The sequence below is a fragment of the Callithrix jacchus genome, chromosome 5 (genome assembly GCF_049354715.1).
Source record: "Callithrix jacchus isolate 240 chromosome 5, calJac240_pri, whole genome shotgun sequence".
NCBI lineage: Eukaryota > Metazoa > Chordata > Mammalia > Primates > Cebidae > Callithrix > Callithrix jacchus.
This window is the reverse complement of record NC_133506.1, coordinates 144663740-144690727: the sequence shown is the minus strand read 5'-3', so window position 1 is coordinate 144690727 and position 26988 is coordinate 144663740. Positions and strand designations below refer to the sequence as shown.

At 43.6% G+C, this 26988-nt stretch overlaps 1 protein-coding gene across 8 annotated transcripts in view; it reads right to left on the bottom strand.

The window, feature by feature from the left end:
- Positions 1-26988, bottom strand: part of ATP8A2 (ATPase phospholipid transporting 8A2) — a 660345-nt gene that overhangs the window by 573692 nt on the left and 59665 nt on the right. For 4 of the 8 annotated variants that reach the window (XM_035302377.3, XM_078375201.1, XM_078375202.1 and 1 more), the window contains exon 2: positions 392-536. The exons of 1 other annotated variant lie outside the window; for it this stretch is intronic. In XM_035302377.3, the coding sequence (XP_035158268.1) occupies positions 392-536 (145 nt within the window). Of the gene's footprint in view, positions 1-391; positions 537-672; positions 722-26988 lie in introns of those variants that run through there. 3 more of the 8 variants (XM_035302375.3, XM_035302376.3, XM_035302381.3) reach the window with 1 other exon arrangement.

Genomic DNA, 26988 nt, shown 5'->3' with positions numbered 1-26988 from the left:
TCACAGTACCTTCAGCAAATTGCTAAAGAGGGCTATCAACCGGTTTAAACAAGGCTAGAGTGGGGGTTCTGGGAAGGAAGCCCAGGGATGAGAAGAGCAGAGATCTCATTTTTGTCGGTGACATTAGAGTGAAAACTTCCTCGGGGCTCACGGCAGGCTGGGCGCGGAACGGATGCGCAGGAGGGGACAGTGAGGGCTGTATTCTCGCATGACCCCACTGGAAGCGCGGGGCTGCACCGCGGGCTGGTGAGGTGGGGAGGGGGCAGGGGAAGGCGCTGCGGGAGATGGATGGGGGCCGGCCAGGTGCGTGGCCAAGTCCGGCGCAGAAGGGCGAGCCCCTTCCCTGCCGAGACTCCACCGCCTTCCGCACGTCCCGGCCGCCTTCTCCTACCTGATCTGGTTGTCGCGGAATTTGTTGAGATGCGGTTGGTTGAGGTAAATGGTGCGGGCGGGTGCCTCCAGCTGGTCTCCAACAGACGTGGCCCGGGACATCTCATCCTCTGCCTTCTTATAGCCCAAAGAAGAATGAACGGGTCCTGCAGGGACAGGGCGCAGGCAGAGAACACGAGACAAAGAAGTCAACCGCCAGGCGGGAGGCAGCGAGCGGGGGCCGCGGGCGGGTGGGCATCGGCCGGGAAGGATGCTCGGGCGAGGCGGGCGCCGCCTATGTACCTTGGCTCCCTCTGGAGACGCCGCCGCAGCAGCAGCCCCTGCCGGCCCCGCCCTCTGCCCCGCCCCCTGCCCCGCCCTCGACCCAGGCCCCGCCCCGCGCGGCCCCCGGCGCTGGCGGAGCAAGCCCCGCCCCAGGACAGCCGGCCGCCTCTCCAGCGCTCGCTCCCGGCCCTGCCTGTGCCCGGCCGGACATCCAAGCTGCGTGCGGGGCTGGGAAGGGCGGACGGCTGGGGCGCGCCGCTCTTGGCTACCATCGGGACGGTGGGGCCGGGGGCGCCAAGGCCAGCGGCCCCCACCCAGCCATCTGACCGAGCGTCCCTCTAGTCTTGTGGACTGAGCTCAGGAACTGGGTTTTCTGGGCTCCTTTGATCTTCCTTAGAAGCAGAGACAGCAGCAATGGGGATGCGTCCTGCAAGCAGCCACCGCAGAAGGAGATGGCGAAATCACACCTCTGCGCGCTCCCCAGACCCCCAGGGTGAAGGGCTTGCTCCCACCATTGATTGCAAGGGATCCGATGCTCTTCTGCCCACATGAGCCTGGAGACCTGAGTGCAGTAGCTGTCCCAACCCCAGTTCTGGGCCAGCGCGCGAGCTTTCATTTTATTGTTTAAATTACTGTTTCTGTGATTACGTCGCAAGCCAGCCTAGCTCCTTCAGATTTGATTTCAGTAGTATGGGTCCAGCCTCTATGGGCAGGTCCAAATCCCGCCCCCTCCCCACACACAGTAACCTTCACTTGAGACGTTCCAGCCTAGACCTAGAGAATGATCCAGTTATTACTGAAACTGGTACACACGTGTAGATTTTAACCTCGTCTCCAACTCCAAGGCAGCATCCCTCATTAGAAGGGGCTGCCCAGCTTGAGAAGTGACCTGCAGAGGAGAGGCGTCTGAGGTAAAGGATCACAGAAAATTAATACCCTACAGATGAAGCCTTATCTTGTTTTTCTTGAATATACATTCCCTCTCCAATACCTACCATACTTGCCAACTATCAAAGAAACGGACATTGAGCATCATTAAAAAACTGACGTCTTACACAAGTAAACCTTCACTTCCCTGATATCAAGAATACTTTTCACTGTCATATAGAAACACTGTGAAAGAGAAAGTTTTGGCTACATCATCTTTTTAAAGTGATTAGAAGGACGATAATCCTTATCCTAAGAAAGCGACAAGCAAAATGTAAACTTGTTTACTGAAAGCTAACATATTATTCTGAATGTTAAGAGTTAAGTCTGAAGTGGGCTAAGGCTTCTCCCTTCATCCAGATGGGCATGCCTGGTGGGTGCAGGCTCCAGGCTCAAGCTGGGTCCCTGGTCACAGGCCAGGCACACTCATTTTCCTCTTGCTTTTTGTATGTGCCCACAGCGCCCTGGCTATTCCTCACTGCAGACACAATCCCTCACCTCCTTCCCTCCAGCCTCCCACTCTCTGGGGTCTTTCTGGCTCCATGGGACACTGCTTGGTCCTCTACTCATCAACAAGCTGCAGCAGAGAGCAAGAATCCCTTCTTTCAGACTGTCTGGCCCACCAGCTGGGGCTCCCGGACTTCAATCAGGGCAGGCCAGGTGTTGGAGCATTTGCTGATGTAAGACAGATGGAGAATATTTTTGAAGCTAGCCTATATGGAAGTACTGCTTTTCTCTCTGCCCACTTACCCTTCCTTGTCTTCCTCCACAGGACCAGATATCATCATTACCTGATTTTATGTATGGATGCTCTGTCTCCCTGCACCCATGAGCCCAAGCTCCAGGACAGTAGGGACAGGCTGGGTTCACCAAACAGCACGTGGTCAAAGTGGTTCATTGCTCACCTAGCAGCTCTCAGTTCCCCTGCATTAGTATTACGAATGCAGCTCTCACAATGTATTAGTTCCTGGGCCCTGCCCTCTCAGATTCCGTGGTCACTGTTTTGTTTTTAAAGCTCACTGAGTGATCCCGATGAGCTCCCAGTCAGGATGGCTTGTTAGATCCCGCAGAGAACACAAAAACAAAAGATCAGGTTCCTGCTCTTGAAAATGTTCCCTCAGTTTCCTGCCCTCGAAAATGTTCCCCATTTAAAGCATGAGGGTTTAACCATAGTTACTTATCAGTGTGTGACTAAGAGCAGACCCAAAGGTGCTAAGCAAGCTCAGAGGTCAGCAGCCTCTTTGCGCTAGGGAGGGCAGGGGTGGAATAGATTCTGAGGACAGACAGAAGAGACAGTGTGACTGAGGTATGAATTAGGAAAGGAAAGGACACTGTGGGCAAGGGAAAGAAGAGCTTAAGCAAAGGCCCAAGCAGACAAAATTGTATTGCAGCCAACTAAGAAAACAAATCAACCCTGAGGGTCCAAATTAGGAAAAAGTAAAAAAGAAGTTTGCGGGGAAAAAAAAATAGCCTGTGGCCAGACTGTGGATGACTCAACGCCAAGCAAAGAAGCTTGAACTTCATCCTGAAGGTCACAGGAGGCCACAGGTTTCTGATCCGAAGAGAAGAGCATCTGGCAGTGAGAAGAGCATCTGGCAGTGATGGCCAAGGGGGAACCACAGGAGAGGAGAATTTTAGATAAGGGGACCAAGTAGGAAATTGATTCGGTAATCTAGAAGCAAGATGATAAAAGCATGAATTAAATGGAAGACGGGATAAAGGGACAGACATAAGAAACATCTCAAAAGAAAACTCTGAGCTGGGCATGGTGGCTCATGCCTGTAATCCCAACACTTTGAGAGGCTAAGGTGGGAGGATAGCTTGAGCCCAGAAGTTCAAGTCCACGCTGGGCAACGTCGCAAGACCTCATATCTACCAAAAACAATAACAAAAAAGAAAACTCTGCAAGACTTCTGAAGAGGTAACGGTTAAATGTGTGCACCAGAAAAGGAAGAAATGTGAGATCCCTGATGTTTGAAGAAGAGTGGGACCAAAAAAAAAAAATCACTGATAGAAATAAGAACAGAAACAATAATTTTTCCAAATAAGAATTTAGATGTTGGATAACAAATACTGGAGTGAAAAAAATTATTGACACAAGTTAAATAGTGATCACAGAATGAAGTGAAATAATATCTCCCACTTTTCCTATCTAGTATGCCTCAGGCCAAAACAGCTTTCTATACCACAACAGGAAAAACCTGGGACTTTTTTCTAGGTAGAAACAGTTATACCACCCTGCCCCTGCTCCTAAGATTCAGAAAAATTTTTTCTACCTCAGTGGCCTCATCTCAACCTAACCCTATAGAGAAAAACATTAATATTTTCAAAAAAATTGTGGAAAACATATTGCGTAAGGAAACATTATACCATCTAGAGCAAAGCACATGATGACTAAGGTTTCAAATTCAGACTCATGAGATAATTCTGAGTTAATGCATTTTGCAAATACCACCATACAGAATGAGTATATGCTTACACCTCCCCCATATAAACAGGCGCCATGTCAGCAGAGTGGGAGTTCAATAAACATCTATTAGTTGAGAAAGAAACCAAAGGAAAGGGAAAGAACTAAGAGAACAAGCGTAAGCAAAGAGACAAGCACTAAATTTGCCCCCGCCCTGCAAAGTGGAAATGCAGACAAGGCAATGGAAGGTCAAGGGCGTGAGGGTAGGGACTTCATCTTGTTCACAGCTCTATCCCCGGATGGAGTGCCCCGGATCATGCCTAGCACACAGTACACAGTCTGAAAGAATATGTCAAATGAATACATAAGAGGCTAATGTAGTAGGTGCGTTTTAAAGGGACCTACCCAACCACTGAACCAATGACTTCTCCCTTGTCTGTCTCCCTTGAACCAGACCTCTTTCCTCATACAAGCCAAGGAGCCCACCAGCTGGGTCATACCGTGCAATCCCAGTTACTTGTTACAGCTCTTTGGACCAGGGATGGTTACTTGGTCTGAACTGGGCCACCAAGTGTCTCTCCTGGGAACTTTGACATGGGAACTAGTAGGGATCATTTCTGCATGTGGCTGACTTATTAACATACACACACCAGGTCTCTAGATGGCTGTCGTCTAGTCTTCTATCTTCTGAATGGACCAGAAGACACAGAAAGGATTTCTTTTGAGATAAAGATGAGGCAGCTGCATGAAGAGCTGTGGAAACAGCCCCAGCAGTGTTTTCGGTCCTAGGTTCAGTACTTTCCAAGATCCCAGCTCCACTGGGGCTTTGGGTTCCATGAGCCACCCCTGGATCATTCTATAAACTTCTCATAACCAGATATCTTAACTAGTATGGTAAAGCAGTATGCAGAGAACCTGTTTTTCCCTATAACACAGAAAAGCAGGAAGGATTAAAGACGAGGACAAATTCCTATTCACCTGTATATCACCACCAAGTGCCCAGGATTTTAGATAATCTGGCACAGATGCTGTTAGATGCCACAACCCAGACCCAGGAGGCTGAATCTGGCAAAGGAAAGTCTTCACGGCAACATCTGAACCAGTAGGTTTTGATGAAGCCCTGAAGTGGCTGGGAGGTGAAAGACTGAGATAAGCACCCCTGCCCTCCTCCTCCTGCCTTCAGAGTTCCTGCCCGGGGTTGGAGAAAGAACAGAATGTTAGGAAATCAAGAGAGATGGTAGAGAATGCCCACCAGAGGCCAGCAATAAGAGGACAGGTGAAGAACAGGGAAGGAGCAGAGGAGAGCAGGCCAGTTACAGCAGACACCCCAGTGACCCACAGAAGCATGAGGGGGTGGAAGGACACGGACACCAACTCAGCTGCTCCGGTGCCTCCAGCAGCTCACTTTCAGCCAGCTCTAGCTCTCCAGCTGATCTCTCCTCCATGAACTTTGCTCACTTCATTGTACAAGGTGTATATTTTCATATTTTCAACCCTCTAACCACATGATCAGTCATGTTTTTCATTTTACTGAATGACTCAAATTCCTCATCATTTCACTCACTTGGAATGAATTATGTGTGGCAATAAGACTGTGGAAGTCACTGGCAACAATGGCAGGGACAAGTGACAGACCTCACATTGTCAGGGGAGCAGGTAAAAGTGAGGATAGCACCTAATTTTCTATCCATTACATAAACAGATTCCATGGAGACGGTTTTAGGGAAGAAAATGAAAAATCCCAACAGGTTTTTGAATTTGTTCCTATATATTAAACATGATCATAATATGTATGTATCTATTAGTTTATTTTTGACAACTTTTATTTAACATACATAAATAAAAGCATAACTAAATAGGTCAAGGAGTTAAGAAATTCAAATAAGCGATTAAACACAAAAGAAGAGTAACATAAGGCAAATTATTACTGTTTCATTGTCTTAAGTAACACAGAAACAAAATCCTTCACTGGAAACTGTTTTTGCATTTTGTTTTAAGCATTTTGATTTAAGTTTTCACCCTAACTTAAATCGAAATGCTTAAAACTCCAAAAGATGCTTGAGACACATGTAGTCCATTTCCCTGGCAAAGAAGTTTCATTATCTCAAAAAAAAATTCTGAGGAAAGTAATACCTTCATCCTTTTTCTGACGCCAGAGTCACACAGAGGCCACCCTCCGCTTCCTTCCTATGCCAGTCACATACAGGCCACCCTCAGCTTCCTTCTGATGCCAGTCACACACAGGCCATCCTCAGCTTCCTTCTGATGCCAGAGTCACACACAGGCCACCCTCAGCTTCCTTCCTATGCCAGTCACTCACAGGCCACCATCATCTTCTGACGCCAGTCACACAGGCCATCCCATGTCAGTCAGTCTGTAACTGTGCTTCTATGCATAGAAAGAAAGGTCAAGGTGGAGTCAGACCCAGCTTGGACACTGTTGTGAAACAATAATGTATCTGGTCTTTGTCTTCAGTTCCTGTGAGGGAGTCTCTAAATCCCTGGAATTTCCCAGTGATAGGAACATCTTTGTTATTCATGGTGGGCCGCACTGTACACACCTGAGTTCATACTAAGATGATGACTTATCATGGGTTGCTAGACAGCTTAGGAATGGGGTCCAGCCATCCCAGAAAAGCTAATCATGTGGTTAGAGGGTTGGGGCTTTGAGCCATGTGATTCAGCCTGACCTTTCAACCTCTAGGGAGAGAAAGGGGGATGGAGATTGAATTCACGTGACCAATTATCCAATTTATAATGCCTATATAATGAAACTCCAATAAAACGCTTGTGGACACTGAAGCTCAGGGGAGCCTCCCAGGTTGGTCATTCACATCAATGTGCCGGGAAGTGACACATCCTGAGGACACAGAAGCTTCATGCTCAGGACCCTCTCAGACCTCAACCTCTGTGTCTCCAACTGGCTAGTCCTGACTTGTATCCTCTGTAACAAAACTGTAACCATAAGTGTAGCATTATCCTGGGTTCTTTGGGGGGTAGTGGGAACCCTTGAATATGTAGCCAGTTGGTCAGATGTGCAGGTGGTCTGGGAACCCCAGAGCCTGCAGCTGGTAGTTGAAGCATGGACAGTCTTCTAGAGGACTGTGCCCTTAACCTGTAAAGTCTGACCTCACTCCAGGTAGTTAGAATTGCATTGCAGACATTTCTCTGTGAACTCTAGAATGATAGAGGCAAAAGGGGAACCTTATTATCAGTCACAAAATCATATTAGCTCAAACGAAAGATATGATTAGAAGCCAGATCTGCAGAAATTTGAATCCAATCCTCCTTTAATAGAACAGGCTGTTTCTTGTGAGCTTAGGTAAGCAGGCTAGCATCTGAGCCTTTGTTTCTTCATCTGCAAAATAGAAATCGATTACATAAATCAAGGGTTGGCAAATTTTTCAGTAAAGTGTCAGTTGGTGAATATTGTAGGCTTTGTGGGCCACAAATGGTCTCTGTCTCATAGTCTGCTTCTTCCTTCTCTTCCCCCTCCTCTTTTCTTCTTCTTCTTCACATGTCTTTAAAAATGTAAAAACTATGGCCGGGTGTGGTGGCTCACGACTATAATCCCAGCACTTTGGGAGGCTGAGGCGGGTGGATCACGAGGTCAAGAGATTGAGACCATCCTGGTCAACAAGGTGAAAACCTGTCTCTACCAAAAATACAAAAATTAGCTGGGCATGGTGGTGCGCGCCTGTAGTTCCAGCTACTCGGGAGGCTGAGGCAGGAGAATTGCTTGAACCCAGAAGACGGAGGTGGCGGTTAGCCGAGATGGTGCCATTGCACTCCAGTCTGGGTAACAACAGCAAAACTCCATCTCAAAAAAAAAAAAAAAGTAAAAACTAGCCTTACTTTACAGGCCATGGTTTGCTGAGCCCTTATATAAATGAAGTTCTTTTGCAGTTCACAACCTGATTATATCCCAATTCCCACCTCAAGGAAATAATCACTTAAATTTCTATCAGCTGAAATTTCCTGGGAAACATAGGTATTCAAACTGTTATTACCTGAGTTAAGTTGGTTATGTCTTTTACCTAATGTTTAGGTACTTGAAAAGTATGTAAAAGTAGTTTTCTCTTTGCTCCCAGAAAAATCTCTAGAAAAACAGTGCAGTCATTACAAAGCCTTTGTAACAGGTGGCATGTGTGCAGACATATACACACACATTTCCCTCCTCAAAAGAGTTTCAAGTTCAACTATGGCCTCTACCCGTATTTACAAAGATGTTTTATAATCCTTCAGAACACAGGCACATCAGAAGTGGTTCAGCCATTGGGGAAGCACTTGGGCTGATTATTTCTCCTAATGAAACAGACACAATGAAAATGCTGTGCAAATGCAAAATGTGATTATTCTAGTCTTGGCAGACACATTTTGAAGGCCTTTTCAAGACCCTCCTTTGCACAAATCACATCTTTCCAAATATAGCATCTGTGATCCACTTCTACCCAAGAATTCAAAAGAAATAAACACAAAGGGAAAGCGACACTGATGGGTCAGGATTTTTATTACTGCAAATGCTTGTTGGTTTCTTTCTTTTTTTCAGATTAAAGAAGATGCAAAGAGAAGTAACAGGCCATGAATTCTTTGCTACTTAAAATATTGTTGGGTGTGGAATGCATTGAGTTATTGAGCACCTCCTAGATAGAAGGCATGTTGCAAAGTAGTGGGTAGGGAGAGCGGCGTAAACTTCCATTTTTGCAGCAACAGAGACCAAGAAATGTGGAAATTCAAAGCACAAAGATGGCTGCCAGCCTCAATGGGGGCCAAAGAAACAGGGCGATTCATTCGGGAAGCCATTTGAAGTAGGCTTATAAGAATGATTATGATTTGGTTGTGCAGCAAAAGAGCAGAGCATTGCAGGTGTCATTGCATGTGAGCAGGGACGCATGCTGGTGATGCTTTATTTACAACCTAGTTGGCTCCAGCACGATGGGTGAAAGTTGAGCCATCGTAATTTGAAGCCTTGTTTCCAATAAGTACGGCAATATAAACGGAGCTTCTGTTCCTCGAAACCCATTTCATACCTTAGACCTATTAAATTTACCTTGTAAATTAAATGAAGACAAATGTGCTTTTAAGGAAATGTGTTTCATATCTAAAACCAAAATCAACAAAAAAGAAAAGCTGTTTCAAACACTCAGTTCAGAGTAATTTTTCTTATAGGCTGGATTAGTTGAGGTTTAAAAATATGAGTCCAGTGACTTCTCTGTAGCTACTTCCTCTGTTGCTAGAATAGACATTCTCCATTGCTCCTAGGACCCCAACACTGGACCAAGTTAGGGACAGCAGATTTAAAATCTCAATGCTGATTCAAAATGCATGCAGACCATCTTTGAACAGCTAATCTAGGAGAGGGGCAGTTTCCTTTGAAGTTGTGGTTTGTCTGTCCGAAGCATTTTTATTTTGTTTTGTTTTGTTCGTTTGAGATGGAGTCTTACTCTGTTGCCCAGGCTGGAGCACAATGGCGTAATCTGAGCTCACTGCATCCTCCACCTCCCAGGTTCAAGTGATCCTCCCACCTCAGCCTCCCAAGCAGCTGGGATTACAGGTGCCCACCACCATGCTTGGCTAATTTTTGTAGACATGGGGTTTCACCATACTGGCTAGGCTGGTCTTGAACTCCTGATCTCAGGTGATCTGCCCACCTCAGCCTCCCAAAGTGCTGGGATTACAGGCATGAGCCACCACACCCAGCCTTGTCCTAAGCATTTTGAAGACCCACATGGTGGGCCAAAGGCACATGGCCTCACTGCAACTGGCCCCATAGCCAGCCCACGCCCCCAGTGACATCAGAGACCCCTCTCCTGCTGCTCCTGAAACCCATCCATGACGATCTTCTTTCCTCAAGATATCAGCTCTGTTCCCTCTCCAGAGACCTGGTACCTGCTTTTCCTTCACCTAGAATGCCATTCCCTTGTCTTTATTAACTTTTTCCCATCACTCAGGCATCAGCTGAAATGTCAAATCCCCATAGAAGCACTTTGTGACCACACCCTAAACTCTAGTATTTCCCTTCTCACTTATTCCCTAACACCACACATTATCTCCTGCATGGCACATATCACTCCATAAAATGTATGTGTGTTCATTTTCTGTCTTCCAACATTCAATAGGAGCTCCAGGAGGGCAGGGCCCATGCTCATCTTCATCACCTCTGCATCCCCAGGAAGTGGGATGCAGAAGGTATTCAGTAAACATGTTTGACAAGTGAATCAAATGAACACAAAATTTCACATTCTGTCTTAAGTGGACAGAGAAAAATGCAGTTCCTTAAATTTAGTCTGCAACTAATCTGACCCAACTCCTAAGGCATCATGCAATACAGACAGCTGGGGGGAAATGGAAATGTCCACTTTTGTCTATAGCTCAGTTCAGTGTGAAAAGTTTAGACAAGTGGTATTCAGTCACTCTTGAATAAGGATGCTTTAGCTCCCACATGACTTCACCCTCCTCTGGCTTCTCTCTTGAAAAAGGTGCTGGGCCCATGGAGGGTACTGATGGGGGAATCGGGAAGAATTGGAATCCTTGCACGTAAATGCCTTCTGCCTCCTCTGGTCTGCAGAATGATATCCCTGGTCCCCTTGATGGCATTTGGGCTCTGCCTGTGACTGGTCTGACTTGGCTTTGTCAAAGGGCATCTGTGTTACCTAGATGGCTCTGCCTCACTTGGTCTCCCTCTGCAGAGACCACAGCATTGGTTGTGCTCTCTCTGCCACCTTCTGTTACCCACAATGCACAGGCCTGCCAGGCCAGGCCCCAGGGAGGACCAGGAGCTTTCAGATCAGCTTCCAGACCACATGGGAAGCACAGGTGGGCAGCTCGAGAAAACAGGACCTCCCTGTTGCTCCTCAGTATTCTCCTCCCTTATCCCACATACCTGATTTCTCCCACTGGAGAAACTTTCCCCAGGGAGAGAAACATCAATCTCATTATACTGCTTTCTTTTCTCCTCCCACCTTCCATTCCACCTTCTGGAGATCAAAAACAGAGGCAAGTGTTTTCGTGCACTTCCCTCACACCATTCTTCTGCATTCCAAACAATGCTTAAAATTACAGTGGCTGGAACTACAGGTGTGCCCCAGCACATGCAGCTTCAGCAGGGCATGGTGAGTGCACCTGTAAACTCCAGCTACTCAGGAGGCTGAGGCAGGAGGACTGCTTGAGCCCAGGAGTTTGAGGCCAGCCTGGGCAATATAGCAAGACCCCCATCTCAAAAACAAAACCAAAAAACTTGCTCAGGCATCTCTTCTTTAATGTGGATGGCTCAAGCCATCCAACTCTTGTGAGTATGAGATATTTACAATTTAACTATATGATGCAGATTAATATATACAATTAAGTATTGCACGCATTACAAAGAAGAATTAACCTACAAAGCTTCCTTGTAAACAAAAGGCTGGCTTGCCTAATCCTGCTATTTTTGAAAGGCATATGATGTTTCCCTTGACATTCTTTCTAATTTTTCTTGGGGAGGTGGAGGCTCCACACAGATGGAAGTCGGCAGACAAGTACAAGAGAAAAACACATTCGTTTGCTTCAACTATCACCCCAGTTTCTCATGTACAGCAGCCTGTCCTGTTTGCTTACAATCACTGGCCACTTCCCAATGCTCTACTTCCAACAGCAATTTTAACCCACTAAATACATGCAGTCAGATTTGAGCAAGTCACTACGGAGGCCAACTCATTCACCCTTGTTCCCAACGCCACTGACACAAAATAGACTTCCCCAGTAGGATGGCTTTTCCCAACTTTCTTGTTGAGTTGACATTTTGTGTATCACGTTTTCATCTCAGACACAGAAGTGAGAAAGTTTAAAATGTGAGAAAATCTGTAAAAAGCAAGAGTACTGCCAAAGAGATGCATATGGAATCATCTGACTCCCAGGCCTCCACGACCAAGTCAGGGTTGCCAGGTCAATTTGTTGTCTTTGCCATGTCACTAAGGTGCCGTAGATGAGCGTGATAAAAAGCACAACTATCGCTGAGCCTACCACTGATCTAAGCTTTCTGTATGTGTAAATCCATCCAATCCTCATAACAAGCATATGAGGAGCATGCTTATTTTTAGAGATCATGAAAGTGGGGCAAAGAGTAATTAAGCAATCCGCTCAATGCCCACAGGTGCATTTTTTTGTTTTTTACTCTAAGAAGCATCCATATGACTTTTAACTGTATGATCATCTATATGACCTTTTACCTATATAAATCATCTATATGACCTTTATATAAATGGGAGTGGCATTTCAAAGAGTTTCCAGAAATAGACAATAAAATATCTGTTGACTAACTGAATCTTTTGTCTTTACTAGGTTTTGTGGGGTTGTTAAAAATAAAAGTATACTCTTAGACACTATGCATTAAAAAGAAATTCCAGGCCAGGTGGGGTGGCTCACACCTGTAATCCCAGCACTTTGGGAGGCCAAGGCAGGTGGATCACAAGGTCAAGAGATTGAGAACATCCTGGTCAACATGGTGAAACCCCGTCTCTACTAAAAATACAAAAAATTAGCTGGGCATGGTGGTACGTGCCTGTAATCCCGGCTACTCAGGAGGCTGAGGCAGGAGAATTGCCTGAACCCAGGAGGTGGAGATTGCGGTGAGCCGAGATTGTACCATTGCACTCCAGCCTGGGTGACAAGAGTGAAACTCCATCTCAAAAAAAAAGAAAAGAAAAAAAGAAATTCCAGTTGCCATTCCAGAGTCACAGGCTTTAGTGGTGGTGGCAGTGATGGTACCAGGTGCTTAAGACAGGAAAAGCCAAGTCTGAAATACTAAAGATTAATGTTTTCTAGAGCAAGCTTGTCCAACTCGAGGTCCACAGGAATTCAGTAAGTCAAGGAGATAGGCAAAAAGGGTAAGGCAGACAGGAAGTCATTCTGTCACCATAAATTCTGCGCATTCTGTGTGCATAATGCAGAAATTTAAAAACCCTCTCCCTGCCTTCAAAGCACTTGTAATCTGGAAAGGAAACAGACCAGTGCAGAAACAACTAAGACAGCTTAGAATGTGGAGTGTTTCCTTCCACCTGGACTTCCTTCCTCTCTGCCAGTTCTCTGCCTGACTACTACCCACCCCCTAAGACACACCCCAGGCTTTCTCTCCTCTGAGATGTCTTCCCTCATCACACATCCCCAGGTTGGGTAAGATCCCCTCCTCTATGCACAGGGCTCCCAAGCACAGGTGGGTAGACAGCCTTTCCAGAAAGCACATTTCTCAATCTCCCATGACCCACGTAACCATGTGCAGCGGTCCAGTCTGTGCATTTTCCACATTCGAATTATTCTGATTATGTGTCTGTCTTCCCAGTTGACAAGATGTCCACTGGGTAAGTGTGGACTGTGCCCTCCTGACATTACCATTCTCAGCACCTGTGGGAGTGGGAGAAGCAGAGACAGTGAGTGCTATGGTTGTTGAGAGTCTAAGAGAAAGACTGGTACTTCCAGCTGGGGAAAAGGGTGATTGGTTGGAGAGATTAAAGATGCCTTTCACTGCTAAGTCAGCAGCTGGGATTCATCTAAAAGCTTCCAACGCAAAGGGTAAAGATGGAGAAGAACCTCCCGTGCAGCAAGACAAAGCCGTGAGCACACATGCTGCAACATGAACAGCTACGGACGGGGCTTCCCAGAACACCCCCTCCTTTGGGTTTGTGCTCTCCTCCACCCCAGAGTCAGACAGATACACAAGAAAGACAAACCCTCCTAGCTCTGCTTCCCTGCACGGCACCTCTCTGAAGAGGAGGGCAAAGACTAGAGAATGCAAAAACTACTTTGATAGACCAAGAATAACGAGCCCAAATGATCTAGTAGTGAAAACATGTACAAGCTTACAAGGAAGTAGAATAAGATATGTTATAACAGATACAAATCAGGTAAGGTGTTCACACAAAGGAAGGGTCTCTATGAGTCAGAGGGTCTGGGATGCCAAGAGGGCAGCAGCTGACCTCAGAAGCAGATCGAAGGAATGAACAAATGGAATCTGGCAGGTGACTGTATGGCAGGGATTGGAAAGACAAGAGGCCTGGCATTCTTGGCACCCTTCCTGAACTTATTGAATTTCTAGCCATCTAAATAATTAGCTCCCCCTTGAATGAAAGCGTTTTCATATCAATGAGCTATGAAATGAAATGTATGAATTAATACAATCAAATATACTCTCTGTATAGTATGATATCCTTATGACCCATAATTCCATGAAGATAAGGAATTATAGGCCCAAGTAATAAAAGCATTGTGCTGCTCCTGGGCAGAGCTCACCATTCTGCCAAAGACGCTACTTACAAATGAGCCAAGTATTCCAGTAACCTGATGGAACTGTGCCAAGCTCTCAGAAATGTCTCACATACAATCTTGAATCATAGCTGAGTGTCTATGCCATTCTCAACTCTGCACACGCTGCCAACGCACTAGCAGCAAGGAGGGCCACAATCAAGGAGTCTCCTATTAGGTCTAGAGCTCCCATTTTCTGTGTTGACAGTCAGACACTGGGCCACACCCCTGTATCAGGAGACGTTCTTTTGGGGGACAGTGAGGGAGAGAGCAGTAATCAAGGGATTATATCCCTCCAGAGTTTAGGGACACCCTCTGAAACTGAACTCCATGCAAACACAGACAAAATGGTTTTACTTATAAAATTCGAAACACCAGCCATTCTAACAGAAGATCAGTAAACGTGATGCTCCTAAGACCAGAGTATATCTTAAAATTCTACAAGTAGTCAAAGCCATTGTTAAGAAGGCAACTGGGGCTGGGTATGGCGGTTCACGCCTGTAGTTCTAGCACTTTGGGAAGCCAAGGTGGGGGAATCATGAGGTCAGGAGTTCGAGACCTGGCCAACATGGTGAAGCCAGGCTGGCCAACATGGTGAAAACCTGTCTCTAATAAATATACAAAAATTAGCTGGGTGTGGTGGTGCACGCCTATAATCCCAGCAACTGGGGAGGCTGAGGCAGGAGAATGGCTTGAACCCAGGACACGGAGGTTGCATGAGCTGAGATCATGTCACTGCATTTAGGCCTGGGTGACACAGCAAGACTCCATCTCAACAACAACAAAAAGAAGGCAACTGGGCCACCAGCTCTAAGCCGCCAACCCCAGTGTGAGAGGGTCCCCTCAGATGGGCAGTGAGGTATGAGACTGCACTGCCCAGCTCTGCTTGCTTCTCTCATTTCTGTCACAGGCAGATCAATATCACCACACAAAGGCGTTCTGGACCCAAATCCATCCCTCCCCATCTTCATCGTTCAGGGAGGTTGTCCCCAGGAAACTTCTTTTTTTCCTAACTCTGTCTGCTCGGCAGAGGACCCGAGTTGACACTTCTCCTCTAGCTCCAGCTGACATGTTCACACTCATGGAAAGACAGTTTCTAGTTTGATTTGAATAATGACAACAGCACTTGAGCAAGCGCTAGATGGTGGGTTGATGACAGGCGTGCTGATGGCAAAGCAAGTAAAGTACACATCACATCTGCCGAGAAAGCCCAGCCACAATCAACACAGGGCACCAGACACAAAAAGACCACTTTTTGCTTACCCCCCGAGTGACACACTTTACAGTACCAAAAAGACCACACAGTTCACCCCCGAGTGACACATCCCACAGTGCAAGCGTGGCAGTCACAACCTCATTACCACTAACCATCTTACTGCTCATCTCTTTCTTTGCTGCCAACTACCAAGCCAGTTCCTTTCCTCCCCCAACAGCCCTCCCCACTCCCCAGTTAAACCCACAGCTCGTATCTAAAGGAGGAAACAGAATTTCAATACTAGCTTCAGGAAAATCTATCAAAGAACACAGATCCATACCCAAATTCACTGTACCCTAAAGTTAAGTATTAACACCTGTAACTTAGCTGTCCGCCAAACCCTCCCAACCTCCTAGAACTTAGGAGTCAAAACTCTGTCAAGAAATCCTAGTTCATTTCAGAAAGTTCTTCACAAAATCAAAACGCTTTTCTTATAGGAGAACATTCGTCTTTCTCTAGAAGCAAAGCACATATTTACTTTACGTTTGTTTCTAATAAGATTAACAGGCTAGATACAGCCCCACCTCAGGTTAGGGATGAGCAGAGAAAAACATAGCTACAGGCAGGCACACTAGTCATTAGTCAGAAATTAAAACTCAAGCGACAGCTAGCACAGAAGAATAAAAGCACACAAGCAAACCCTGAGGCCATAAGCCCTAAAACTGCAGCAACCAAGACAGCGCTTCTCAGGCACAATGTAATCCCTTGCATTCACACTTACCATCTTGAGTCAAGAAAAGTTCATCTAACACTTTTTTTGTTTTTGAGATGGAGTCTTGCTCTGTTGCCCAGGTTGGAGTGTAGTGATGCAATCTCTGCTCATTGCAACCTCTGCCTCCTAGGTTCAAGCGATTCTCCTGCCTCAGCCTCCCAAGTAGCTGGGATTACAGGTGCCCACCACCACACTCAGCTAATTTTTGTATTTTTAGTAGAGACAGGGTTTCACCAGGCTGGTCTCAAACACCTGGCCTCAAGTGATCCTCCCACCTTAGCCTCCCAAAGTGCTGGGATTGCAGATGTGGACGATCCTCCCAGCCTATCCTAAGTTTTTTTAATTCGAAAATTTCCTATTATGTTTTTATCAATTAAACACTTAATTTTAAAAGTTTAAACTTGCATTTTCAAGCCTCAAATTTACCTCCTTAATTCAGTACCTACTGATGAAGCTAAAAAAAATTTACTGCTTTAAATATTTGAGATCTTCCCAGAAATATAAAATGTCTAATATAACATACAGTGATGTATCTTAAAAACATCTGTGTCTATAAGTGCTTTTATAGCCAGTGAATGACGACTGTACACTTAACACAGCCTGGAATGGGGTATCAATCTTTAACAGTACCTTTCTCAAGACACTATATTGATATTTTACTTACACAAAAATATCACAGCCAAACGGAAATAAAAACCAGTCATAATGTTACAAGGAGAGGAAACATCTAAATAGAAAAAGTATTTTGGTGAAGAAGTGATTGAGAATCCTTCAACCCTGTTGCACCTAAGGAACAGAACATAACCTCCTCTCAGTGTGCGCTCGGCCTGCGGTGGTGGGATGATCCCAGAGGGGAATGCGGGTGGTCGCTTGCTTTTCCATTCTCTGCATCCAGCATCTGAGCTGGGGTGTGAACTTTCCGCCCTCCAAGTTCTCTCACTCAAACTTACGGACTTTTTTAAACTCATGAAAATGAAGGTATATTTGCTTATAGGAAAGAATACCTCTTCGCCTTTTAAACCCTATATTGGGATTCTGAAAATTGAACCCAGTGGGACACCTGTGGTTTTGGTCTGGGATAACTTTTCACTATTTTAAAACAAAACAGAACAATATCCTGTGTTAGGTGATATGCAAGCGACTGACTCCCTCAACCTGTGCTGCGGTGAACCTATGAAGTCTAAGCTAACTTAAAAGTAAAAAAAAAAAAAAAATGCACATCAATCACCAAGGAAATAGAAATTAAAATGACATTATCTTACCACACAAATTGACACTTTAACATATACTAATTGGATTTCTGTTTCTGACCATAAGAGGGTAAGGAGGTAGAGACTATTCCACTCTAACAACTGGAAAACAGGAAAAAGTATAGGAAACAACTATTTCCTGGTATCAAACAATAGGCAGGATAGAAAGCAATCCCCAAGAGCAGAGAGACAAAGTGAGCACTGGGATCACACTTTCTGTCCGAAAATAATTTCTGAGCCAACGTACAGTGAGTGGGGAACTCAGACAAAAGCCTCGCAGTCTTGCTGAGTTGAATTTGTAATGGAAACTAGAATACCTGAAATGAAAACGACACTAGGTAGGATTCATAGCAGATTAGGCACTACAAAGGGAAGAATGAAGAGGGTGTGGAGAAATAGGAACACTCCTACACAGTTGTTGGGAGTGTAAATTAGCTCAAACATTGTGGAAGACATGGTGGCAATTTCTCAAGGATCTAGAAATAGAAATTCCATTTGACCCAGCAATCCCATTACTGGGTATATATCCAAAGAACTATAAATCGGTCTACTATAAAGAAACATGTTCATTACAGCCCTGTGTACAATAGCAAACACCTGGAACCAACCCAAATGCCCATCAATGATAGACTGGACAAAGAAAATGTGATACATATACACCATGGAATACTATGCAGCCATAAAAATGATGAGTTTGTGTACTTTGCAGGGACTTGGATGAATCTGGAAGCCATCATTCTCAGCAAACTGACACAAGAACATAAAACCAAAGACTGCATGTTTTCACTCATAGGTGAGTGTTGAACAATGAGAACACGTAGACTCAGGGAGAGGGGCATCACACACTGGGGGCAGTTGTGGGGGTTAGGGGAGGGACAGCGGGGGGTGGGGAGGGACAGCAGGGGGTGGGGAGGGTGGGGAGGGACAGCGGGGGGTGGGGAGGGACAGCGGGGGGTGGGGAGGGTGGGGAGGGATAACATGGGGAGAATATAGTATATACGTAAAGTAAAATTTAAAAAAAAAATGAATGAATTTGAAGACAGCAATAAACTCTCCAAAATGAAGCACAAGAAGGAAAGTGGTAACAGAGCAGAGGTGACCTGAGACAATCTCAAAGGGCTCTAAGGCTTACATAATTGGAATCCCAAGGGAAAAAGGGGTTAGAGAAAAAAAGGACATAATATCTGAAGGGATGTGGAAAAATATTTCCAGATTTGCTGAAAACTATAAACCCAAACGTCCAGAAGCTCAATGAACACCAAACAAAATATTTTTAAAAATCACATCAAGCCCCAGCACAGTGGGGAGGCTGAGGCAGGAGGATCACTTGAGCCTAAGAGTTTAAGACCAGTCAGAATGGCTCTTGTTAAAAAGTCAAAAAATAACAGATTCTGGCGAAGTTGTGGAGAAAAACAAACACTTATACACTGTTGGTTGAAGTGTAAATTAGTTCAGCCATTGTGGAAGCCAGTGTGGTGATTCTTCAAAGACCTAAAGACAGAAATACCATTCAACCCAGCAATCCCATTACTGGGTAGATACCCAAAGAAATTTAAATCACTTTATTATGAAGACACATGCACGCATATGTTCAATGGTGCGCCATTAACAACAGTGAAGATATGGAATCAACCTAAATGCTCATCAATAGTAAACTGGATGATGAAAATGTGGTATATATACACTATGGAATACTATGCAACGACATAAAAAATTAGATCATGTCCTTTGTAGGAACATGGATGTAGCTGGAGGCCATTATCCTTAGCAAACTAACACAGGAACAGAAACCAAATACCACATGTTCTCACTTATAAGTGGGAGCTAAATGATGAGAACACATGGACACAGAGGGGAACAACACCCACTAGCGCCTTTAGGAGGGTGGAAGGTGGGAGGAGAGAGAGGATCAGGAACAATAGCTAATGGGTACTAGGCTTAATACCTGGATGGCAAAATAATCTGTACAACAAACTCCCATGACACAAGTTTACCTGTGTAACAAACCTGCACTTGTACCCCTGAACTGAAAAGTTAAAAAACCAGAAATATTACAAGGGTAAAAAAGCACATTTCATAATGAGAAAGGGGTCAACTCACCAAAAGGAACTGATAACCCTAAGCATTTATGCACTTAATAACAGATATATAATGGAAAACTAATAGATCTGCTAAATTGAAATAGAAAAATCCACAATTATACTTGGAGACTTCAATACTTCTTTTTCAGTAATTGATACAACATGGAGAAAGAAAATAAGTAGTGATATACAAGATGTGAGCAAGACTCTGAAGCCACTGGACACAGCTGACACTTGGGGAACACTTTAACCCACAAGAGAAGATGCATATAGACCTCCCCACACACACAAGATACACCACAATCTATAGCATACAACAAGTCTCAGCACATTTAAAAGAACTGAAATGATATAACATATGGCCTCTAACCGCAATTACAAACTAATAGCAGAAAGCTCTCTGGGGAATCTCTATATATTTGAAAATTAACACATTCCCAAACTGTAGGGTAAACAAAGAGAATTTTTAAAAATCAGGAAACATTTTGAACTGAATATGAATAAATATCACAATTTGTGTGATATAACTTAGCAATTTATAGCTTAAATGCTTAATGCCTAAATGGAAAGGTCTAAAATAAAGATGCTTTCTTTAAAAACTAGAAAAAGAAGAGCAAATTATAAACACAAAGTAGAGCAAAAAGAAAAATGAGACAGGAAGCCAATAAGAAAAGGAACTAACAAAAAATTTAAGTCAGAATTGGTTCTTTGAAAAGATCTTTCTAAATAGATTTATCTAAGAAAGTCATAAGGGTTTTTTTTGCAGTATTGTTTATAATAGCAAAAAGTCAGAAAGTATTAAGAACTTTATTGGCTGGACATGGTGGCTCACTCCTGTAATCCCAGCACTTTGGGAGGCCAAGGCAGGTGGATCACCTGAGGTCAGGAGTTCGAGACCAGCCTGACCAACATGGTAAAACCACATCTCTACTAAAATACATATGCCTGGCTAATTTATGTATATACAAATATATATAATACATATGTAAATATATATTATATATAAGTATATTTATAAACATATTTTTATATATGTATGTTATATAAAAATACATATAAACATAATTTTATATATTTATATAAGTAAATATATTATGTACTATAAAAACATATATAAATATATATTATATATAAATATATATATAAATATGAATATATAAATTAGCCACGCATGGTGGCAGGTGCCTGTAGTCCCAGCTACTCGGGAGGCTGAGGCAGGAGAATCACTTGAACCTGGGAGGCAGAGGCTGCAGTAAACTGAGATTGCACCACTGCACTCCAGCCTGGGTAACAGAGCAAGACTCCAGCTCATAAAAAATAAAAAGAACTTTATTATGCTTTGTCTACATGAGACTCCTATGCAGCTATTTAAAAGGTTTCAAAAGAATATGTAATAAACTTGGAAAATATTCATGATACTGTAGACAAAAAAAAAAAAACAGGTTACAAAACATGACATCATTTCCCCCACTTTTACAAAAAGGTTATTTTGGGCAGATTAAATATCAGAACGATCTAGGCTTACTCAAAGTAATTTATTTTCCTCATGTGTATCTCCCTTAGTTCTTTTCTGTTGACTTTATGTGTATTTTGATTACAAAATTAATTTTACTCTAAATATTAGTCAAAACTCTTCAAACAAAAACTAGGCTTTAAGTTTCCCTGTAAAATGTTCCATTAAAATGAGCTCTAGTGTTTGACAGCACAGTACGGTGACTATAGTTAACAATGATTTGTTATATATTTCAAAACAGCTAGAAGGGCAGATTTTGAAGGTTTCCAATGATACAGACAGGAAGCAGGAAAATACTAGGTAGAAAAGGGTAGACTCCCTGGCAAGGGTTCTACCCTTAAGCCTGGACCCGTGGCCCTGAATGAGAACTTCACGTGCCCATTTTCTGGCCCAAATGTCACCTTTTGGCCCACCACACCCCATCCTGTGCCCATAAAAACCCCAAGATCCACTGACAGAGGAGCGAAATACCATGGCAGAGAAAGCAAGAAAAGAACCATCTGAACATTGAGGGGCAGAGACTATGGACATCAAAGACTCTGGTTGGAGAGGAGTTTGGCTGGGGATGGTCAGAGAGGAGTACTTCTCCCTCCAGGGGAATATTATCTTTCCACTCCATCTCCTCTCCAGTTCCCAATCCCACTGAGAGCCACTTCCACCACTCAATTAAATCTCCATATTCACTATCTTTCGAGCCTGTATGACCTGATTCTTCCTGGATACTGGACAAGAACCCATGTACCAAAATGGCAGGGTGTAAAAGACCGTCATTCTGATCCTCACTGAGCTGGTTTAACACTTAACCATCTGTGGACAGCAAATGCCAAAAGAACACTGATTGGAACACACACCCTCTGGTGCTCCAGAGGCCACAGGCAACCCCTAGATGCTGCCACGGCTGGGACTAGGTTTGCTTCTGCCCGTGCCAAAGGCACTCACCCCAGCTCCTACACCTGCTTCTCAGCTCCCTGTGCTTCTCATCCTGCAAGGAGTTTGAGCATGGCAGCCAAGTAAATGAGCCACCCCTGTCACAAGTCCCACAAGCAGGACAAGGGAACTCTCCCATCTCACAAACACAGAGAAATGATAAATGTTTGAGGTAATAGATATACTAATTATTCTGATATGTTCATTACCCATTGTATGTATATTTCAAAATATCACATGTGCCCCATAAATATGTACAATTACATATCAATTTAAAAAAGAAAAAAGTTCTTAATAATTAAAGTGGGATGATCTAGTGTACAAACTCTAGGTTAACCCCCCAAAAATTATTTATTTGTGAAAATCTAAATTTCTCAGCTGTTTTACCAAGGAAAGATACTATTTAGAACAAAGATAAAAATTTTAGTTTGTTTGCTTAGTCGAAAAAGCAAGTTGAAGTTAACATTTAACACAATTAGGAATTTTCTAATTGTTTTATCGTTCTTTAGAACTAGGTTTAAAGCCAGGTGTGGTGGTTCAGGCCTGTAATCCCAGCACTTTGGGAGGCTGGGGTAGGAGGGATTGCTTGAGCACGGGAGATCAAGGGTGTGAGGAGCCAAGATTGCACCATTGCACTCCAGCCTGGGTGACAGAGCAAGGCCTTGTCTCAAAACAAAGCAAAACGAAACAAAATTCTACATTTACAAAAATCATAGTTCTATTATATAAGCCTCTAAGCCTTCCGTACAACATTTAGGGGAAATTTTTATTATTTCCTGCTTAGCAAAAAATATTTTGTTCCACTGTAGCCAGATTTATTTTAGATAAACTTTGAATTTGTAATGTTCTTCTCACAATAAATATTTCATTCAATGAGAAAGTTCACAAAAATACCGAATGATTCAGTACTGCAGTCTCATTAGAAGAAGATCTGGGGTTGGCAAAGTGATTTAGTTCCCAAAGAGACAATGGAAGGAACAACAAACTCAATGTACCGCGGGCATGGTTCCAGGTTTTGGAACCCTAGGCAGAAGCATTTGTCCTGATCAGTTACACAAGTTATAAATTAACGTACTCGGCATATTTGAATGCTTATGACAGTAAACTAATGCTCTCATTTGGGGGTGGCGGAGGGGCAGGCAGCAGTCTGAGGCATAGATCCATAAAAATATTTACGGCCGGGCGCGGTGGCTCAAGCCTGTAATCCCACCACTTTGGGAGGCCGAGGCGGGTGGATCATGAGGTCAAGAGATAGAGACCGTCCTGGTCAACATGGTGAAACCCCATCTCTACTAAAAATACAAAAAAATTAGCTGGGCATGGTGGCACGTGCCTGTAATCCCAGCTACTCAGGAGGCTGAGGCAGGAGAATTGCCTGAACCCAGGAGACAGGGATTGCGGTGAGCCGAGATCACACCATTGCACTCCAGCCTGGGTAACAGGAGCGAAATTCTGTCTCAAAGAAAAAAAAAAAAAAGATATTTACAGCAAATTCTGCCCTCATGTGGGGCAGGGGATCTAAGCGAAAAATAAGTGGTATACATAAACATATATTCTTTGTGGCGTTCCAAGTGCCATTAGAGTTATGAGCCATGCATTCAGAAATAGCACAGCTGGCCTTTCTCTGAATTGGGGGTGGGCAGGAGACAATGATGGCAGGCCTGGACGGACAGCCAGGGGAACAGAGACTGATACGACAGTCCCAAAGGGTGAAACTGAAGTCTCACAAAGACCATCACTGACATACAGAGCACTTACAGCATTCTATGGATAATTCCACATCTGTATCTCCCTCTGCCTCTGTTTCTCTAGCATATGCTATCATTTACAGCAATCCCATGGTGTATACATGAACTTCCTATCATAGATAGAAATCTGATAAGTTAACTAGTCCAGCTTCCCAATAAGCAGTAGCGCTGGGAAGGAGGTCAGCCTCCAAGCTCTTCATCACTGCCTGTCTTGTACGTTCATTGGATGACCATCAATCTCACCCCATCATACCTCTTGGTCTTTGCTAATCCACCAAGCCTGTGCATGCATTTCCTCCTACTCTGCCCAAAGTCTCCTCCCCGCACCCAGCCACCCTCTACAGGAATCCCAATCATTATTTGATGCCAATGAGTCCTCCTTTATAACCTTCTCTGCAGCCCCTGTAAAACTTAAATGGTATTTTTCTTACATAGTCTCTATTTAAGAAGTATAGTAAGAGTTTGTATCAGGACATAAAGATGTATATTTTGGCTAAAATTCTTTTTTTAAATCAACATTTGAGTAAAGTCAGCATCCCTGAAGTCAGTCAATAAAACCACTGCCTACTTTGTGCTAAGAACAGTGTAGTGCCCTGAAGACAAAGATGAATGAGACAGCCACTGCCCTTCACAGACCCTCCAGGGCAGGGATAAAGGAGGCGAGGATACAAGTGATTTCCAAAGGGAACGCCAGGTGCTACCAGGAGCTTCGGTGCCCCAGGAGGGGTTTAGATTTCAGAGTTGTTTAAACCTAACCCTTTTATTCTTTCAAATAAATGCACCTGATTCAACCTTATTTTAATTGAGCTAACAGCATGAATACCTTTAAAATCATTCCAAGGGAGGCAATGTTTTCTTAAACACGATGCAGAAGCAATAAAGAAAGAAAACTTGGTACATTTGACTTCATTAAAATCAAAAACTTCTGTTTGTTGAAAGATATTAGGAAAAGGAATAGGGAAATCACAGGCTGGAAAATTGCAATACATGTATGTGATGCTTGCATCCAGAATAAAGAATGCATGTAAAACAATAAAGAATGTGAAAAGCAAATGTGCAAAAGGCTTCAACCGGTTTTTCACAAGAAGATATCCAAATGGCTAATAAATACATGAAAAAATGCTCGAGGTGGGTGTGGTGGCTCACACCTGTAATCCCAGCACTTTGGGAGGCTCAGGTGGGTGGATCATCTGAGGTCAGGAGTTCAAGACCAGCCTGACCAATATGGTGAAACCCCATCTCTACTAAAAATACAAAAATTAGCCAGCAGTGGTGGCGGATGCCTGTAATCCCAGCTACTCAGGAGGCTTAGACAGAAGAATTGCTTGAACCTAGGAGGCAGAAGTTGCAGTGAGTCAAGATCGCACCATCGCACTCCAGACTCCAGCCTGGGCAATAGAGCAAGACTCTGTCTCAAAAAAAAAAAAAGATGCTCAATATCCATACTCATTAGAGGAATGCAAATTAAGGTTATAAGGAGATGCCACTGCATACCCATAAGTATGGCTTAAAAAGAAGAGCGACTCCTCATGTTCTCCAGAATGTGCAAAAGTTGGAGATAATGTAAAGTAGTTCAGCCACTTAGAAAACCCTTTAGCAGTTTCTAAAAGTTAAGTATACATCTACCCTATGATTGAGTTAATTCTACTTCTAGGTATTTTATCCAAGGTAAATTAAAAGTTATGTCTGGCCAGGTATGGTGGCTCACTCCTGTAATCTCAGCACTTTCGGAGGCCGAGGTGAGCCGATCATGAGGTCAAGAGATTGAGACCATCCTGGCCAACACAGTGAAACCCCGTCTCTCCTAAAAACACAAAAAGTAGCTGGCCATGGTGGCACAGGCCATAGTCCCAGCTACTTGGGAGGCTGAGGCAGGAGAATCATTTGAACTTGAGAGATGGAGGTTGCAGTGAGCCGAGATCATGCAGCTGCACTCAGGCCAGGCAACAGAGCAAGACTCCATCTCAAAGAAAGAAAGAAAGAAAGAAAAACAAAAAATATAAAAGTTATATCCACAAAAATTCATACAAGAACTTAATTGACATTAGCAAAAACAATGGAAGCAACCTACACGTCCATCAGGAGGGGAATGGATGAACAGATGGGGATCAATCACGCAGCAGAATACCACACACCCCAGATCTCACAGACTGAATCTGCTGACCAAAAGAAGAAAGACCAAAAAAAGTACATATTGTACAATTCCATTTATATGAAGTTCAAAAGCAAACTAATCTATGGATGAGAAAAATCAGAACAGTGATTGCACTTGGCAGGAAGGGGACTGCCTGGAAAGGAGCAAGAGAGATCTGGAAGATCTAAGCTAGAAAGGGTAAATGGAACTAGGCTATATTTTTATTTGGGTGCTGGTCACAGGTATATAAAAATTCATTCAGTTATGTTCCTTAGATTTATATACTCTATTTTATATGCCGAATCTCAAAAAATAAATGAGTGTGTCATTTAAGGAGCTCATTTTACTTAAAATATTCTATCACTCAATTGATATTCACTAATCACCTACTAGGAGCCAGGCACCCTTCTAGGCCCAGGAGCTACAACAATGAACAAAACAGAGAGAAGTTTCTGCCCTCATGGTAGCTTATGTTTTATGGAGGAAAGAGAGACAATAAACAAAATAAACACTTTATGCCGTATTTTATAAAGAGAAAAGTAAAGAACAAAAAATTTCAGAATGGAATGGGCGTAGGGAATGCACACTCCAATCTCAGCACTGACCACATACACTGCTGCTTAAATGGAATCATGACGTCACCTACAACACATTCCACGTGTAGCTTATTTTTTCAGATTACATTTCTATCCGATCATTGCGAGTGTGACCCATTCACACTGCATGCTGAGAACCGCAGTTATCTCACCTTCCATATTACCTTTATCTGAAATTAACTTACTATCTTTCCTTTTATTTTAGTTCATAACACAGAGTTTCTATTATTTATGAAGCACTCAAGGGAGGAAAAATCCAATAAAGCTCAAGTTTACCCTCCACCATATCTCAAGGAAATGGTAATATTTCTTCCTAGGAGACTTTTCATGTTAAAGTAAATATAAAATTCCATCTGAAGTTAAGATTAATCACCATGGATTGCTACAGCTTCAAACTCAACTTTTATTCAGTAGGTTGCATTTGCTATACGTAATGGCACAACAAGAAAAACAATCCATGGCATAGTTGTAAGGATGAAATTAAACTGTAAAAAACAAACTTAGTCTATCGAA